The sequence below is a fragment of the Eleutherodactylus coqui genome, chromosome 1 (assembly GCF_035609145.1).
Source record: "Eleutherodactylus coqui strain aEleCoq1 chromosome 1, aEleCoq1.hap1, whole genome shotgun sequence".
Classification (NCBI taxonomy): Eukaryota; Metazoa; Chordata; class Amphibia; order Anura; family Eleutherodactylidae; genus Eleutherodactylus; species Eleutherodactylus coqui.
Genome location: NC_089837.1, coordinates 56,044,749 through 56,063,068, shown reverse-complemented (window position 1 = coordinate 56,063,068; position 18,320 = coordinate 56,044,749). Strand labels below are relative to the sequence as shown.

General features: G+C 47.6%; 1 protein-coding gene across 3 annotated transcripts in view; it reads left to right on the top strand.

Moving 5' to 3' along the window:
* The window catches only part of PLA2G7 (phospholipase A2 group VII), a 77,938-nt gene extending 61,291 nt beyond the window's left edge, over positions 1 to 16,647 (top strand). For all 3 annotated transcript variants that reach the window (XM_066596374.1, XM_066596383.1, XM_066596366.1), the window contains exons 9-11: positions 3,181 to 3,351; positions 13,417 to 13,565; positions 15,399 to 16,647. In XM_066596374.1, the coding sequence (XP_066452471.1) occupies positions 3,181 to 3,351; positions 13,417 to 13,565; positions 15,399 to 15,511 (433 nt within the window). In that variant the 3' untranslated portion in view covers positions 15,512 to 16,647. The remainder of the gene's footprint in view (positions 1 to 3,180; positions 3,352 to 13,416; positions 13,566 to 15,398) is intronic.
* The last annotated feature ends 1,673 nt before the right edge of the window (positions 16,648 to 18,320 follow it).

The window sequence follows — 18,320 nt, the reverse complement described above, 5'->3', positions numbered from 1 at the left end:
TTAAGTACACAGGGCCAGAAGAGAACATTCCCTCCAGACTGTACATTGGGAAGAGTCTCCTAAAAGACTTTATGAAGTTTAAAGCCTCTGAGGTGTACGCTCTGATCCATATCCCTTCCAGCAGGATCTACGACATCAGCTTTAAGCTGCAATATGACTTGGATGCATTTTGGAGTATATATAATGACACAAGGGGACAGTCAATCTGGGAGTATCTGCAGGTGATCCAGCTGTCCAAGCCTCAGGTGGTGAGGGCCACTATATTGTTCCAGTCTGAGGTGGTGGCGCTGGCAGATCTGGAGCACTGGCTGAGTAGGCAATGTATGATCATGAACTATCCAGAAAAAATCTATGATGAGGAGGGAATCTGGAATGGTGGATACACTGTAAAGATCCAATTAGAGCGAGCCAATGGTGTGACCAGACATCTACCGCACTCCTTCTATCTAGGCTCAGAGAGAGGAATATGCTATTACCCTGGTCAGCCTCGTCTATGTCATAGGTGTGGGGGCAGACACCTCGCTTTCAACTGCTCTCGAGTCAAGTGTTCATTATGTGGAGAGTTTGGACATTCAAAAAGCGATTGTAGAGGACCCGTCATCTGTAACCTGTGTTTAGGAGCAGGTCATACATTCCGGGAGTGTCCACATGCAGAGCATAATAAAGGAGGTGATGATATCGGCATAGAGCCCATGGAGGAAGGTAAAGAGGATGTCGCCGCAAGAGCAGATACAGCCCCAGAATCCAACAGTCCTAATACTAATGTAGTGCAAAGTACCAGTGACCCTGCTTTAGAGACTGATAACTCACCCGCTGCACTACAAGTACCAGCAGAGGGAGAGATGGATGGTCCTCCCACTACAGTACAAGTACCAGCCACCGAGAATGCATCTGATGGAAAAGGAAAAATCCTTGCTGTAAGAAGTGAAATATCCCCTGTTGTACTACAAGCACCAGCTATTGAAGAGAAACCTCATGAAAAGAAGAAAATATCCAGTAAACCTGTTGCTAAATCACCTGAACAGCAGCCATGTAAGGCTACAGAACCCCCTGACCGAGCCGCAAGGCCCAGACGCCCCTCTGTGGATCAAGAGGGGTTCCAGGCGGTGAAAAGAAAGAATAAAACTGCTGCGGCGATTTTTCGAGCAGAATTTGCAAAGAAAATCCCGTATCAGCCGGTGCCGGCCATAACTTCCGGACAGTATGGAGTGCTGGGAGAAGAATCAGAGGAGAAGTCAGAGAAAGAATGTGTCTCTTTACATAACTCTGATGATGATCTTCAGGAAGAGGAACCTCAACCATCAGTGTCCACCAAAAGATGGGGCTCTGCAGGTGACAGCAGCGGACGGAGGAGGAAAAGCAAGAAAGACCAGTGACTTAAATGAGTTTTGAGAGTCTGCTCTATAAATGGGAACAGTGTAAAGACTAAGAGCAGAAACAATGTACATAGTATAAACTGGAGGAGAATCCGGGTACCAACTTCTGTGCGGTTGGTCTGAAGTTTATTTCGTTCTGCTTTTCTGTTCTGATGTTCTGTTTTCGTTGTTGACTCTTATGTGTTTATAGTTAGTATATTGTAATAATTTTGTTGCAAGTTTTAAATAAAAAGATCATTATAGTAGTTATATTCTTGTACATAGGGGCAGTATTATAGTAGTTATATTCTTGTACATAGGGGGCAGTATTATAGTAGTTATATTCTTGTACATAGGGGGCAGTATTATAGTAGTTATATTCTTGTACATAGGGGCAGTATTATAGTAGTTATATTCTTGAACATAGGAGGCAGTATTATAGTAGTTATATTCTTGTATATAGGAGGCATATTCTTGTACATAGGGGGCAGTATTCTAGTAGTTATATTCTTGTACATAGGGGACAGTATTATAGTAGTTATATTCTTGTACATAGGGGGCAGTATTATAGTAGTTATATTCTTGTACATAGGGGGCAGTATTCTAGTAGTTATATTCTTGTACATAGGGGGCAGTATTCTAGTAGTTATATTCTTGTACATAGGGGGCAGTATTCTAGTAGTTATATTCTTGTACATAGGGGGCAGTATTCTAGTAGTTATATTCTTGTACATAGGGGGCAGTATTATAGTAGTTATATACCTGTATATGTGGGACAGTATTATAGTAGTTATGTTCTTGTACATAGGGGGCAGTATTATAGTAGTTATATTCTTGTACATAGGGGGCAGTATCACAGTAGTTATATTCTTGTACATAGGGGGCAGTATTATAATAGTTATGTTCTTGTATATAGGAGGCAGTATTCTAGTAGTTATATTCTTGTACATAGGGGGCAGTATTATAGTAGTTATATTCTTGTACATAGGGGGCAGTATTATAGTAGTTATATTCTTGTACATAGGGGGCAGTATTATAGTAGTTATATTCTTGTACATAGGGGGCAGTATTATAGTAGTTATATTCCTGTACATAGGGGGCAGTATTATAGTTGTTATATCCTTGTACATAGGGGGCAGTATTATAGTAGTTATATCCTTGTACATAGGAGCAGTATTATAGTAGTTATATCCTTGTACATAGGGGGCAGTATTATAGTAGTTATATCCTTGTACATAGGGGGCAGTATTATAGTAGTTATATCCTTGTACATAGGGGGCAGTATTATAGTAGTTATATTCTTGTACATAGGAGGCAGTATTATAGTAGTTATATCCTTGTACATAGGGGGCAGTATTATAGTAGTTATATCCTTGTACATAGGAGCAGTATTATAGTAGTTATATTCTTGTACATAGAGGGCAGTATTATAGTAGTTATATTCTTGTACATGGATAGCAGTATTATAGTAGTTATATTCTTGTACATAGGGGGCAGTATTATAATAGTTATGTTCTTGTATATAGGAGGCAGTATTCTAGTAGTTATATTCTTGCACATAGGGAGCAGTATTATAGTAGTTATATTCTTGTACATAGAGGGCAGTATTATAGTAGTTATATTCCTGTACATAGGGGGCAGTATTATAGTAGTTATATTCCTGTACATAGGGGAGCAGTATTATTGTAGTTATATCCTTGTACATAGAGGGCAGTATTATAGTAGTTATATCCTTGTACATAGGGGGCAGTATTATAGTAGTTATATCCTTGTACATAGGAGGTAGTAGAATGTGAAGTCTGACTGTCCTATATGTTGGTGTTAGGTGTGGGGTGGCACTGGATGCCTGGATGTACTCTCTGAGAGATGAGATATTCTCCACTATCCATCAGCCCGTCCTATTCGTGAACTCTGAGAAGTTTCAGTGGGTGGATAACGTTCTTCTCATGAAGAAGATGGATTCCACCAGGGTGGAGAGGAAGATGATCACAATCAAGTAAGTGTATACTTGTGTTTTGCTGGATTCACAATTAATGTACATGGTGCAGACTACCATAAATACCATTTAGATTTTGGGCCATCATGAATGATATCCTGTCACTTTCTTTGGAAGTAACGGCTTTCCATATAATCTGTAGTACAGGGAAGTGAATGCATAGAATATTGCTGATGCTTCCTACTTGTACATCTGCATCTCTGATAGCAGTCTGAGACCTCATTTGGACAGCTGTAATGCAGGCGTGTTTCAGTGTTCGTGTTATGGCTGATGGTTGGCCTGGTGAGTCAGACTTACAGTATCATAGATCACGGGGTCTTCCACCAGTTACTAGTACTGGGATTCTAGTCCCTTGTCTCTTCTCACCAGTAAGTCCATGATGCACTGTATGGAACTCTGTGGAAGCAGCCAAGTGAGAGTAGTCACCTTTGAGTTAATTGTAGACCTCATAAACTTTCCAAATAACAATCCAGCTAATGGAAAATCGCTGTGCTATCAGAGCCGGAGCTACGCTCTATTAAAGAGATTATCCCACAATCAAATATACTCATTCTATGAATCATAAACAGAAAAGGAAATTTGCTATTTAACTGCTGTTCATAAACTAATCCAGTGAAGTTATGACATTCTTACTTATGATGGTGCCACCTGGTGTTCAAATTATATATAGCAATGTGCAATTCCGCATAAAGGGCTGAGTGTTGGAGGACGTTCTCTCTCCATAGCTGTATCCCTACATTCTGGTTCTCTGCTCACTGCAGAGCAGCCGATTAAACATGGCTTTCTCCATGTTTGTCACTTGTAGAGAATGAGCGATTCTAAGCATTTTTGCAATATATTTTATCAGCCTCCTCTGTATGGTTTCTTACACAACCGTTCTACAGCTATGCAGCTAGGTGAAAACAGGGCTGACAAATCAGTCTTCACCTCACTGCATAGCAGTAGAGGGCGCTCCAGCTGCTCCCACATACAGTACCAGTTTATTAATTTTTCCATTTAATTTAATTTATTTTCAATCCTCCTGTTGCCCCCGATGTGTCCCACCACAGTGGGTGTACAGTAGTACCATGTTTCCCTGAAAATAAGACCCTGTCTTATATTAATTTTTGTCACAAAAGAGGCGCTAGGTATTATTTTCGGGGGGTTGTCTTATTATACTTACCTAGCCGGCTCAGTCCGGGCCCTCCCGCTGCCCTCTGGAGCTCCAGCTCGCTTGCTGCAGTACTCGGCCGCCAATAGAAGATCGTTTCCTTGTTACGGGATTTGTAAATCCTGCCTCCAGGAAGTGATGGCTATGATTGGTTCTTGAACGCTGCTCATCTAATCAATGCGGCGCTCAGTGACCCAATCACAGCCATCGCGTTGTGGAAGCGGAATTTATAAATTGGTTGGCCAATTCATAAATATCACCTCCACAAGAAGATGGCTGATATTGGTTCTCGAGCACTGCTCAGTCAATCAATGCAGCGCTTGATAAACCAATCACCGGCATCGCATAGGTTCATGGAGCGCTGCATTGATTGGTTCTCGAGCAATGCTCAGCCAATCAGAGCCATCACTTCCTGGAGGCAGGATTTATGAATCCCGAAACCAGGAAGTGATCTTCTGTGGGCGGCCGAGGACTGCAGGACACACACTGGAGCTCCGAACTGCAGCAGGGGGACTCAGACTACTTTGCAGGCTCAGTCAATTGCATTTTTATGTAATGCAGCTAGGACTAATTTTCAGAGTAGGGTTTATATTTCAAGCCTCCCCGAAAATCCTGAAAATCAGGGTTGGTCTTATTTTCGGGGTACAGGGTACATGTCAAAACCCGATGCACTGAGCCCCCAACAGTGGATTGGGTCCGGCAGGGAACAAGTGCTGCTGTATAGGGGAGAAGCCATCTGCAACACAGAACAGCTTTTCCTTACTTACCGTGCTGATGGGGACACAGGAGGACTGAATGTAAATGATATAAAATGGAGACATTTATTAATAAACTAGTATTGTATGTGTCCTAGAGAGAACAGACACAGCTGGAGCGCTCTCTACTGCTAAGCAGTGAGGTAAAGGCTGATTTCTCAGCCCTGTTTTCACCTAGCTGCATAAAGAGGCGTTTTGTAAGAAAAACGTACAAAATAAGCTGATAAAACCTATTGCAAAAATGCTTAGAATCGCCCATTCTGTACATTAAAAAAGTGTAGGTACTCTTTAAATTAGAAGAGACACCGCTGATGATGACACAGGCGCTAGCACCCCCTCAAGCTACGCAGTCACACTGTTTTCTGTAATAAAAAGGTACCCCACCGCAGCTAGCCTACAGCTGCTCCCTGAGCCAGTGGGGTCTGTAGCAAGTGCTGCATCTTAGACTTACCATAATTCAGCTGCACTGAGCCCATTGGATTGCAGTGGGTCCTATCTGATCTGTCTCCTGACCAGACCGGCCTACTGCGGTTTCCTTGTGGAGCCTATGGCCAATCCACCACTGGTTGAGAAGACTCTTTCTGCAGGTGGAGTAAGAAAGGACTATATTGTTGCCTGCCAGAGGGACTGGGGGCATCAACCTGACTGACGCTCCCTTAACCATATAACAAAAACTTACGCAGAAACTTCTTGTTGTGTAAATGTGGGGTAGGCCACAGCTTTTATTAAAAGATTTAACCTCTACTAACTCTTAACTATTTTAACTCCATAACCCTTCCCATGCTACAACCCGCTTAACTTTAACTGATTTAACTTTACTGTTCCACTGGACGTTTGTAAGCCCGCTTTCCTTGGGCTTGTAAACCTTCCTCTTATCCGGCATGGAAAGTTGAGGCCACACGGCATGCGCCGTATCGCCTACGGCGCATTCCGCCCCACCCCACGGACCCGAGCTAATGCGGCTTCCACGCCATCCTGCAGTCCTGACAGGAATGTGTCCAAACCCACGTCATTCAGGTGTACTCAAGCGCTGCGGAATAAGTTGGCGCTATACAAATAAAGATTATTATTATTATTATTATTATTATTACTCCATCATCTCTCAGCCCACCTCTCTCTCTGTCCTCCAACTCCCAGTGGCGTATAGCAATCCCTCCTAGGGATTGTACAAACTTAGATATCCTCTAGTTAACCACCTTTCGTACATTTTCGATCGCTTCGGGGTTTTTGGCTCCCTTCCAACATCTCCTGGCGATAATGTCCGACCAAACCAGAGCGGATTCTTGAAAGCATTCCCTGAATCAGAGCATGTCCTGTTTTATTAGGACGAGTAAGTCGCCCATTTTCATTTTTCCTAGGTCGTTCCCCCCGGCGTGCATGACCAGAATGACTCTCCGGGGGGTCCACCTGCTAATTTCCGTCACGATCTGCAGCAACCTAGGCCATTGTAGACCTCGAATTCCATGCCAGTTTACCACCGTATCCGTCATTCCTAAGCTCCTTCCTAATGGCCGAGTTGCTGCCCTCCTTTCCGCCCAATACACGAAGGAATCACCGATAATCCAGACTTTCCATGGTTCAGCTGAAACACAGAAAAAACAGAGAAAAGACCCCGAACCAACCAAACCGAAACACGCCATAACATGGCCAAACTAATAACACCTTCATGTTCTTATAATATTAAGTCCGGTCTAATGTATGATTTATAGGCCTGCGACTTCCATCTACCCAGCCGTTTTAATTCCTCTTCCTGCATACCATGTGCTTCTGCCATGGTTGCCGCGCCTATTCTGAACGAATGCGTACCGAACTCGGACGCATCCAAACCTGCTTTACGTAGAGCTGAACGAAAAACCGCCGTAAACTGGAACCGTGTAAGGGGAACGCCCGCGGAGTGTACAAAAAATTGGTCACAAATATTACGCAAGCTCATATAAGACCGTACCGTGCTTACCGGGCACCACTTGGAGCCCAGGCTGTTAACGGCTATCAACTCGCCTCTGCCATAAATGTCCGTTTTGGACTTTCTGATACATATTCGCAACGACTCTCCCGAGCAAATTACGTCGTTGTGTCGCAATCCGCCAGCTTTATCTTTACTTGCCAGAACCAGCTCTCCAATCCGCAATGCCGCAAAAAACGCCACCAAAAAGGCCGCTCTGAATAGTAATGCTTCCGAACTGTTAACACATACGCTTTCCAACAACTCTAATAGCTTAAATAACAGGGAAAACGTAATGGGCCGTCGTCTATTGATGCGCGTCTTATCTTTTTTCCAACCGCGTATTATTTGTCGAAAAATAAACTCCTTCGTGACGTCCGCCTTTCCATGTAGTTTTAACAAGAAAGCTACACCCGATAGATGTTTTTTAGCTGCTCCGACCGACAGGCGCTTATTCCGTAAAGCTAACAACATATCCAAAGTGGCCGCTCGCGCCCCTTCACCCTCGACCACGCAGCCTCCTGCTCACGATAACCAATCCAACCAAATGGAATTGTAACTCTTCCAGGTTGCACACGTGACCGATGCCTCCACCAGCTTCATCACCTCTGCTCTGCCAGACTCCATAAGTGAGGGGGGCATCGTACCCCCTCGGCCTCCGCCTGTGGGTGCTGCTCCCTGAACGCCTCCATCTGTGAACGAGAGAGTGCGTCAGCCGCTCCATTGTCACATCCTGGAACATACCTGGCTCGCAAATATATATTGTTTTGCAGGCGCCTCAAAACCACATGTCTCAACAAAGCCAATACGGGTGGAGAAGCCGAGGACTGTTTATTGATAGTATTAACCACAGCCACATTATCCGACCAGAAACAAACTTTACAGTCCTGAAGTTCCGAATTCCATAACTCCAACGCTACCACCAACGGAAAAAATTCCAATAGTGTAATATTTTTGGTCCATTTCCTATCCAACCAACTCTGAGGCCAGGGTTCCCTGCACCAATGATTGTTAAAGATAACCCCAAAACCTCCCGCTCCGGCCGCATCCGCGAACAAGCAGATGTCGCTACCCAACACCTCCTCCATCGGGCACATAACTTGCCGTTGAAGGATTGCAGAAACACTTTCCAAATATGTAGGTCTGCTCTCATCCCCTGTGTTACACAAACGAAATGATGGGGTTCCCGTACCACCGCCATAGCTAACATCAGTCTTCTCGAGAAGACCCGCCCCATGGGGATAACTTTACATGCGAAATTGAGCAGGCCTGCCAGCCTCTGAATCTGATGCAAAGTGACCTTCTTGCAGCTGGCAACCTCAATGACCACGTGGCGCAACCGGGCTACTTTTTCCAACGGTAATCTAAACATCATATCCTCAGAGTCAATCTCGATTCCAAGGAAGGTGATCCGGGTTACGGGGCCCGCTGTTTTTTCTTCTGATAACGGGACCCCCACCCGCCGCATGAGGGACTGGAAAGTTTTAAGCAAGAACGCGCAATCACCCGAGTTCTCCGAGCCCACAAACAAAAAAATCATCTAAATAATGCATCACCGATGGGATGCCCGTCTCCTACTTGAGTAACCACTCCAAAAAAGAACTAAACAATTCCAAATAATAGCATGAAATTGAGCATCCCATCGGCAGACACATGTCTATAAAAAATTGATTGTCAACCCGACACCCAAGGAGGTGGAAACAATCGGGGTGCGCAGGCAACAAGCGAAAAGCAGACTCAATGTCTGTCTTTGCTAGCTGAGCTCTCTTACCCGCCGCCCTGACCATACGAACCGCGCAGTCAAACGACGTATACGAGACCATTGCCTGTTCTTTTGATATGCCGTCGTTAACTGAATCGCCGGCTGGGAAGGATAGGTGGTGAATTAAACGGAATTTCCCGGTTTCTTTCTTGGGTACTAGACCCAATGGTGACTCCCGCAAATTCGTCAAAGGCGGTACCTCGAAAGGGCCGGCCATGCGGCCCAGCTCCACTTCTTTAATCAATTTTTCTTTTACTAATTGGATATTATCTAATGCCGATTTTAAGTTGGGGGCGAACATAGACGCGGGGGTGAACACAAACGGAATAACAAAACCTTCTGAAAAACCGCACTTAAGAATTTTTGCCTGTTTCATGTGGTATTTGTCTAACCACAGATCCAGGACCCGGCTTCTCACTGGGGTTCGGCGCTCCACCGGCACCGCCCACTGTGGCAGACGATCTTTGTTTCTTGAAGCAGCGAATTGCTGCATGCTGGCCCCCGCAAACCGAACATTCATGTCGGAATTTGCAGGTAGCGTAAAACCTGCAATGGCCCTCGTTGTAAAGCCAACAAAAGCCATTGGGTCTCTGAGCTGCCGCGGGGGGCTGTTGCCTGCCTCCCGCGGCTCCGGTAGGAAAGGACGTTCTGGCGGGCCGTTGCGCCAGAATAAGCTGGATCCACACATCAGTTGCTTTTGTGGCCCAGCTTATGTGGCTCATTCCCGATACCCGCCATCTGAAGTCTTCATCATAGCGCCACCAAGCTGACCCACCGTGCAGCTTGTAGGCGCTGTAGATGGTGTTTAAATAAACCATCAACTCCGGTCCTTTACTCGGCTGATGCTGACACACTACGTGACCCAAAACCAGATAAGCTTAAAGCCAGTTCCCGAACGTTTTAGCGATTTTTGGTTTTTTCTCCACTCCACGTTCGGACAACCGTTCTTTGTCTACCATAACATGGTCCGCTGAAAGCAAAGACCAAATATCCACATATAAGCCTTTTTTGATCCTTTCCGTAACATCATCAGCCAAATCTACCCCCAGAGGGGCAACACCGCAAAACATAGAATCAGCATATCTTAAACCTTCCGTTGGGTCACCATCTGTACACAATGTTGAGCCTCCAGAAACATTACTCACAGGCGGGCCTCTGCCCCCTGGTGAACCACAGGACACTTAAAGCCCTTCTTGCGTATCCACCTTGCTCAACAACGACTTTAACACTGTGACCAAATCCTGTTTATCCGCGCCCCTCCCGGGATCCATCACCTTACACCAAGCATTATGCAATGATGACTCACCAGCTCGACCGACCTCCGGCAATGCCAAGGGTGATGTCCTTGCTGTCTCCCTCCTCCGGATCCTGTGCTCGGGCGTGGGCTGCCGACTGACCCTTCGCGTAGCCTCCTGCGCCCTTTGCGGTTGTGCCAAACCAGGCTGGTGTCTGCTTGACCGTCCCTGCGAAAGGCCTTGATTCCTGTTGCTTCTGTGGTCTTTTCCGTGTTGCATAGATTGTGAGTTAAGCGGCTGACACTGTTCTTCTGAGCGCCGTATCTCTTCCTCTGAGCTGCTCCTATCTGCCCTGCTGACTCCTCGCGCCCTGCAGCTGCTGCTACTCGAAGCTCTGCTTGCCTGCTCTATCTGCCTGGAACGCCTGGCCTCCTGTCTTAGCGCTCTGGTTCTATCCCTCTGCCTACGCCTGGCGCCCTGACCTTGGCGGCTACTGCTAGCGCGATTATCCGACGTTTGGGACGAATAACCCAGAGTTTCTTGCAGCAGTGGGTCAAGGTATCGTGGATTAACAAAACACCGGCGCTGTATGGCAGTAGTGGGTGGTGGGAATTGTGAAGCGTGTCCGCTTGTCATCTGGGTAGCGTGTACCGCAGCCTGCTGGATGCGAAATTGAGAAGCTCCCGCTCTATTCCCGGGGTAATAATCGGCCCGGTTGTGCCTATGGCCCGAGCGGCTAGATGTGTGGGGCTCAGGGGTCGGCTGCGGGACCCCGAGAATGAGCTAGCCCCCCTCGTTGGCTCCTCAGTGGGGCCAGGGCTGCTTGCAGCGCTGCTGGTGGGGGTGCTAAAGGGGGCCGCCGCCTGTGGTATTTTTCCCCCTGACTTGTACCCCCCACGCTGCTCCCTCGCTCGCCTACTCTGTGCATCGCCGCGCTCTACTTCTGTGACGGCGCGGTGATCCGCCATCTTGGTGGGGTACGCGCCCTCCCCGCGTGTTCCCTCTCTTCTCCGTCTCTCCTTGGCTCACCTCTCCCTCTCTGCGACGTCCTGCGCCTGGACGCGCGCTGCTCTGACGGTGCGGAGCTTGCTGCAGCTGCTGCTGACGGCCGATTGTCTTTTCTTCTGCGCCCGCTCGCCAGCGGTGAGCGCTGCCTCGTGGCCGGCCACTTTCCCGCCACCCGATTTGAATCCGGCGCCATTTTTCTTCTGGTGCTCGCGGTGCTCGCGGCTCCTGCTGCTCCTTCTTCTCCCTGGCTGGTTCGTTGACTGCAGCGTTTGGTCGCTGGGCTCGGGCTGAGCCTCGCCGGCGGCTGCTTCCTCCGTTGCGGTCTTCCCCGTGACAGCTCTTCGGCTTCCGGCGGCACTTCGCTGGCTCCGCTCCGCTGCGTTCCGGGTCCCTCCGGCTCCGCCGCTCCCGCGGCCGTCCTACAGCTCGACAGCAGTTCTTCAAGCCAGCCGGTGCTGTCCTGCATGACCGCCGCCTGGATCCGAGCCCTCAGGTCCTCCATCTCACTTCTCTTCTTCGCTTGTCCTCCGACTCTCTTCTTGTGAAACTCCTCGATGTATCTCCCGTCCTCCGCTGGTCAGTCGCTTGCTTCTGTTCTTTCTCTTCTTCTCTTGCCTTCGGTTTCAGTCTGTCTCGTCTTGCCCGGCTCTGTCCTCTCTCTTCCACGTTTCTTCACTTTCTGTTCTTCTTCCTGTCTTCTTCCTTCTTCTTCCGTTCCTAACTCCTTCCCCCCATCTAGCTCGCTATTACCATTTTAAGCTCCGCCCCCAGTCCCATGCAGCTGCGTTATGCACTGTGCTGCATATGAGGAAAGGAGACTGATCCCAAACATGAGCAGTAGCACCAAAGGTGACATTTGGAATCTAGAAATTATGAAAAGGTATTTTTTGTGCTAGAAACACTACAGATTACATTAAAACTGCCTTTAGCAGCACCTCAGCATATTAGTATGAAGTGATTCATGGGGTAACCCCTCTAAGGAGAATCTGTCACCACGTTCTAATTCCCTGTAATTGAATTTGAAACTGAGCTATAACTGTCTATATTGGCTTCATTTCTGTTACAGTAGCTGTAATGCAGTAGTCATGCTGAATTAAGCTGTCTTGCAGTTTATGGTTTATTATCACTGTTATGTAGATGACGGTACAATTTCCTTTAAATGGTTTTTCACTTGTGTTTCTGAAACCATTTAATAAATTATTCAGCACCAAAGAGAATCTGTCGCCACCATCTCACCTCCAAAACTGACTTTGTTGGCCTGCCAATCGCTTCTAATACTATCTCTTTTCCTAATGAGACCGCACAGTGAGGTACACGTATGCACATGAGCAGCGGAGTCATGCTGTTCCATGGACTAACCACACCCCCTTACTCTTGATAATTTGACAATTTTGGCCTCTCCTCTAACATTGGCCTTAGACCCCATTTACACTGACAGATGATTGCTCAAATGATAGTTTGAGTGACAGTTTTGAGCGATCATCTTTGCATACTTTATAGTAGCCATGTAGTTTACTAAAGAGCTATGCAGGCAGAGCGGGACACCGCCGCTATCACTCGGCGAACAATACAGCTGTTCTGCATATGCAGACAGTTGTATTCTTCACGATTACAGCTCGCGTCCCGCTCTGAACTACCAGCAGGATACGAGCTGAAAGAATCTTATCTGCCGACTGATAACAGGCTGCACCGCTGATAAGCTGCCAGCTGGTGACAGTTTTTAGGACAAGATGGTGGTGACAGGTTTCGTTTACAGCTTATGTAGTTAATATTTGTCATTAAAGGGGTTGTCCCACTATAAACAAGAACAATGTAATAGCTGGGCACGGTGTAAAACATAAAAAAAACAACACTACTTACCTCTCTTCAGCCCCCAGGATACAACTGAGCCCCTCAGGCTCCCAATATGTACGTCTGGCAGAGGTTGGGTGACCGCTGCAGATAATCAGAGCGTCACAGTCCCAAACTTTTGGCATCAGCGCTCATATCCTGGGCGCCATGATGTCAGGGGTTCGGTCTCTGATTTCCGCCGGACATACATATCAGGTGCTGGAGCTGCTCAGCTGATTCCCGAGGGATGAAGAGAGGCAAGCATTGTCTTTTTTTTTTTTTTTGTTTCATGCCCAACAGATTTTTTTAATGGTGGGACAACCCCTTTTATTGGCCAGTTCCATTGTGGTGTTATATACAGTGACTAAGGCTTGTCTGTGTAGGGGCAGCGTCCACCAGAGCTTTCCAGACTTCACCTTTCTGACCGGTTACCTAATTGGGAAAATATTCAAGTTGAAAGGAGAAATTGATCCGTACGTGGGGATGGACTTAATTATTAACGTTACGCTAGCCTTCCTACAGCGGCATCTTGGTGAGTACCAGAACATTAATAGGGGCAAATTTAACGCCCCATGAATATAACTGTGCACATCATAAACTGCAATACTGACACACGCACCTGCCACCATGGTAATGCAGTACGTCTCAGAAGGAAGGCTCCGTACTCATCTTCTTGTAAGTTACGACTGAATGGAACAGAGCCTCAAATCTGAATTCTACACTAAAGGGGAGATCCCACAAAATAAATGTATCCCCATCTAGAGGATAGGGAATAACTACCTGATTGGACGGGGTCCTAGCAGACAGACAGAGTGCTTGTGGAGCATGTGCACTGCGCCACTCCATTCAGCTCAGCAGAACTGCTGGAAACGGTCACGTTCAATCTCTGGTAGTCCCATTGAAATGAATCAAACGCCGTTCCGTTCTTTCAGGGACATTCAAGAACATGGTAAAACGGGCAGCCACAGATAGAAGTGTGAAACCTACAGCTTAGATAAATGCGTTTACATGTTATATGACAGCTACAGGATCAGACGTCCCAGATGCAGAACCATAACCACGGCACGCACAGATTCTGAGTGCAGAATCCCGCACAGAATCTGCCAGTACCCACAGCCATTGGACATTTTCTCACCTCTCCAGATCCAGCGCGGGTCTCCTCCAGATCTTCTTACTTCAGCACGACGGATGTGTCCGGGCACACCGGTCAGTGCATGCGCAGTGCTGTTTATTTTTTAAAACTCCTGTTTTCTCGCAGGATACCGCGGCACATCCGCAGTGTTAGCTGCGGATCGGACGGCTTTCATTGACTTCACTGAAAGCTGTCCGTGCAGGATCTGTGGAAAAATGAAGCGTGCTGCGATTTTCTCCCGCACTTGCTATCCACACGCCAAGAGAGAATGACATCCGCATGCTTTTAAAAAGTTTGCGGATGCTAATGCATCCGTATGGGCGGCGTGATCTGCGGATCTCCTGCACAGGTGCCACAAATCAAATCCGCCCGTGGACATTGGGCCTAAGGCCTCATGTCCACGGGGAAAATCAGGCCCGCTACGGATTCTCCATGGAGAATCCGTAGCGGGTCCCTCCTGCCCCGCGGACATGAGGCATAAAAATAATAAACTTACCACTCGCCCGCTCCGGATCTTCCCTTCGCCGCAGCGTCATCTTCTCTGCGTCGCGGCCGGATCTTCTTTCTTCGGCCCGGCGGATGCCTAAGGCCTCATGTCCATGGGCAAAAGAAGAATTAAAATCCGCAGCGGATTTTAACTCCTGCACGCGGATCCGCATCCCATAGGGATGCATTGACCACCCGCGGGTAGATAAATACCCGCGGATGGTCAATAAAAGTGATTTTTTTTAAAATGGAGCATGAAAAAATCTGGACCATGCTCCATTTTCGTGCGGGTCTCCCGCAGGCTTCTATTGAAGCCTATGGAAGCCCCGCGGGAGACAAAATCCGGAATTTACTCACCCGCTCCGGATCTTCCCTTCGCCGCGGCTCCATCTTCTCTCCGTTGCGGACGGATCTTTTTTCTTCGGGCCGGCGCATGCGCGCGGCACGCAGCCGCCGTGCCATGCACATCCGCCGGGCCGAAGAAAGAAGATCCGGCCGCGACGCAGAGAAGATGACGCCGCGGCGAAGGGAAGATCCGGAGTGGGCGAGAGGTAAGTTTATTCTTATTTTTATGCCTCATGTCCGCGGAGCAGGAGGGACCCGCTACGGATTCTCCATGGAGAATCCGTAGCGGGCCTGATTTTCCCCGTGGACATGAGGCCTTAAGGTCCATATGTTTTTGTGCTGGTCTCATAAAGGTTTTCATGTCGTCCAGTTTCTCAGTTCTGCTTTTATTTTATCACTTAGGGCTCCAGAAAGACTTTAACCAGTGGGACCCTCTCATCGAAGGAGAAGGAGAATTTGTCATCCCTGGGACCAACCTTGATCTACCTCCAAGACACACACAAGCCTCCAAGTGACATTCACAGCAAAGTCCTTTACCAGTGTTGTGACTTACCTGCCAAGATGCAACGTGAGAGGGGCAGGCCTGTACCTCATCCATGTATGACGCCCGCGATCCAGTCCTCCTGGATGGTTATGGACTGTGGTGTCTGAGTTTTTACAATGGGATATGAGTGTGTGACCCCATAGTTTCCTATAAGTTACACTTTTTATGATCCTGTAAACCTGAAGCAGGTGTAAGTTACTACCAATGGGTAATGCTTCCCTGCTGTCTTTGTTCCACACTATGTATTAGTCAGCCAGCAGAGCTTCAGAATGCTGCACTTTTCCCTCCATCATACTTTACACTGCAGCCCTGCTTTGTCAGACCGCCTGTTGTGTTTGAGCAGAAGCCCAGCAGTGCATGGAGTGCTGATTTCTATTACAACAGAGACAGAATGAGGAGGGGAGCCTGGAGACTGGATTTATGGCATGGCAAAGGTGGACAAGCAAAAACTACAGGAGCAACAGGATCCTCCAGGACAAATGGTGCTTTACATAGTGGATATGTATTCCATATGGCTACTAAATATACACTACTGTGACCTCTGCTGCACCACCAGCAAGTCATGGCTGAGAACATAGAAATCTATTAACGTCTTTTTAATGAACTATTTGCACTTTTGTTACTGAGCTTTTAACTATTGCAGTAGAAATGAAGTTCTAGAATACTCAAGCAAAGCACAACCTCACCTGGGCATTGATACGGTGAAACTAGATCAATGCTATTAAAAATCCCTTCCAATCGCTGGAAATCTGTTCCTCAAAACACTTTGATTTTTACTCATTTGTTAGTGGTAAACACTTCATTCTAGAAAAGGGCACGTGGGGGAGGAGCTCATGTTGCAGTGAGACAATCGCGTTAGAGCCAGGTGCCCTTCTTCTGATGAGGAACAAAAGAAGCTTTGGCCAGTTTAAGCCCAGTCCATACAGAGAAAATCTGTGTGTTCGTGTCCTAGGTTGGCACAGCATGCCAGGGCCTGTAGTAAACTGCAGGGCAAGGAAGGATTTTGGTATTTAGTACCTGTGTTTTGAATTGTATTGCAACATTTTATTTGAATAATTAAATTTGCCCCAATACAACGTTACCAATAAAAACCTTTCTTATATTGTACGCCCCCCAGTGGTGGAAGCACTTGGGACTTTACAAGTCGGTGGGTAGAGAAATAGAGAATTGTAGCTTCTATACACGGGGGAGGGAAGATAAAGAGGTCAGCGCTGCAGCCGCCTCCTCTGTACCACACCAGACACCCGAGAGAGCGGCCTCCGCCTCCTCTGTACCACACCAGACACCCGGTAGAGCGGTGGCCGCTGCCTCCTCTGTGCCACACCAGACACCCAGTAGAGCGGCGGCCGCCTCTTCTGTACCACACCAGACACCCGGTAGAGCGGCCGCCGCCTCTTCTGTACCACACTAGACACCCGGTAGAGCGGCCGCCGCCTCCTCTGTACCACACCAGACACCCGAGAGAGCGGCCGCCGCCTCCTCTGTACCACACCAGACACTCGAGAGAGCGGCCGCCGCCTCCTCTGTACCACACCAGACACCCGAGAGAGCGGCCGCCGCCTCCTCTGTACCACACCAGACACCCGAGAGAGCGGCCGCCGCCTCCTCTGTACCACACCAGACACCCGAGAGAGCGGCCGCCGCCTCCTCTGTACCACACCAGACACCCGAGAGAGCGGCCGCCGCCTCCTCTGTACCACACCAGACACCCGAGAGAGCGGCCGCCGCCTCCTCTGTACCATACCAGACATCTGGGAGAGCTACTGCCTCCTGTATGCCACACCAGACACCCAAGAGAGCTGCCCCCACCTCCTGTCCTCCACGCCAGAAGCCCAGGAGAGCCACTGCTGCCGGCACCTCCTCTGCACCAGATTATATATGACTTTCTATATAATCTGTAGTACAGGGAAGTGAATGCATAGAATCTTGCTGATACTTCCTACTTGGACATCTGCATCTCTGATAGCAGTCTGAGACCTCATTTGGACAGCTGTAATGCAGGCGTGTTTCAGTGTCCGTGTTATGGCTGATGGTTGGCCTGGTGAGTCAGACTTACAGTATCATAGATCACGGGGTCTTCCACCAGTTACTAGTACTGGGATCCTAGTCCCTTGTCTCTTCTCACCAGTAAGTCCATGATGCACTGTATGGAACTCTGTGGAAGCAGCCAAGTGAGAGTAGTCACCTTTGAGTTAATTGTAGACCTCATAAACTTTCCAAATAACAATCCAGCTAATAGAGTCGCTGTGCTATCAGAGCCGGAGCTACGCTCTATTAAAGAGATTATCCCACAATCAAATATACTCATTCTATGAATCATAAACAGAAAAGGAAATTTGCTATTTAACTGCTGTTCATAAACTAATCCAGTGAAGTTATGACATTCTTACTTATGATGGTGCCACCTGGTGTTCAAATGATATATAGCAATGTGCAATTCCGCATAAAGGGCTGAGTGTTGGAGGACGTTCTCTCTCCATAGCTGTATCCCTACATTCTGGTTCTCTGCTCACTGCAGAGCAGCCGATTAAACATGGCTTTCTCCATGTTTGTCACTTGTAGAGAATGAGCGATTCTAAGCATTTTTGCAATATATTTTATCAGCCTCCTCTGTATGGTTTCTTACACAACCGTTCTACATCTCTGCAGCTAGGTGAAAACAGGGCTGACAAATCATTCTTCACCTCACCGCATAGCAGTAGAGGGCGCTCCAGCTGTTCCCACATACAGTTTATTTATTGTTTCCATTTAGTTTAATTTTTCAATCCTGCTGTTGTCCC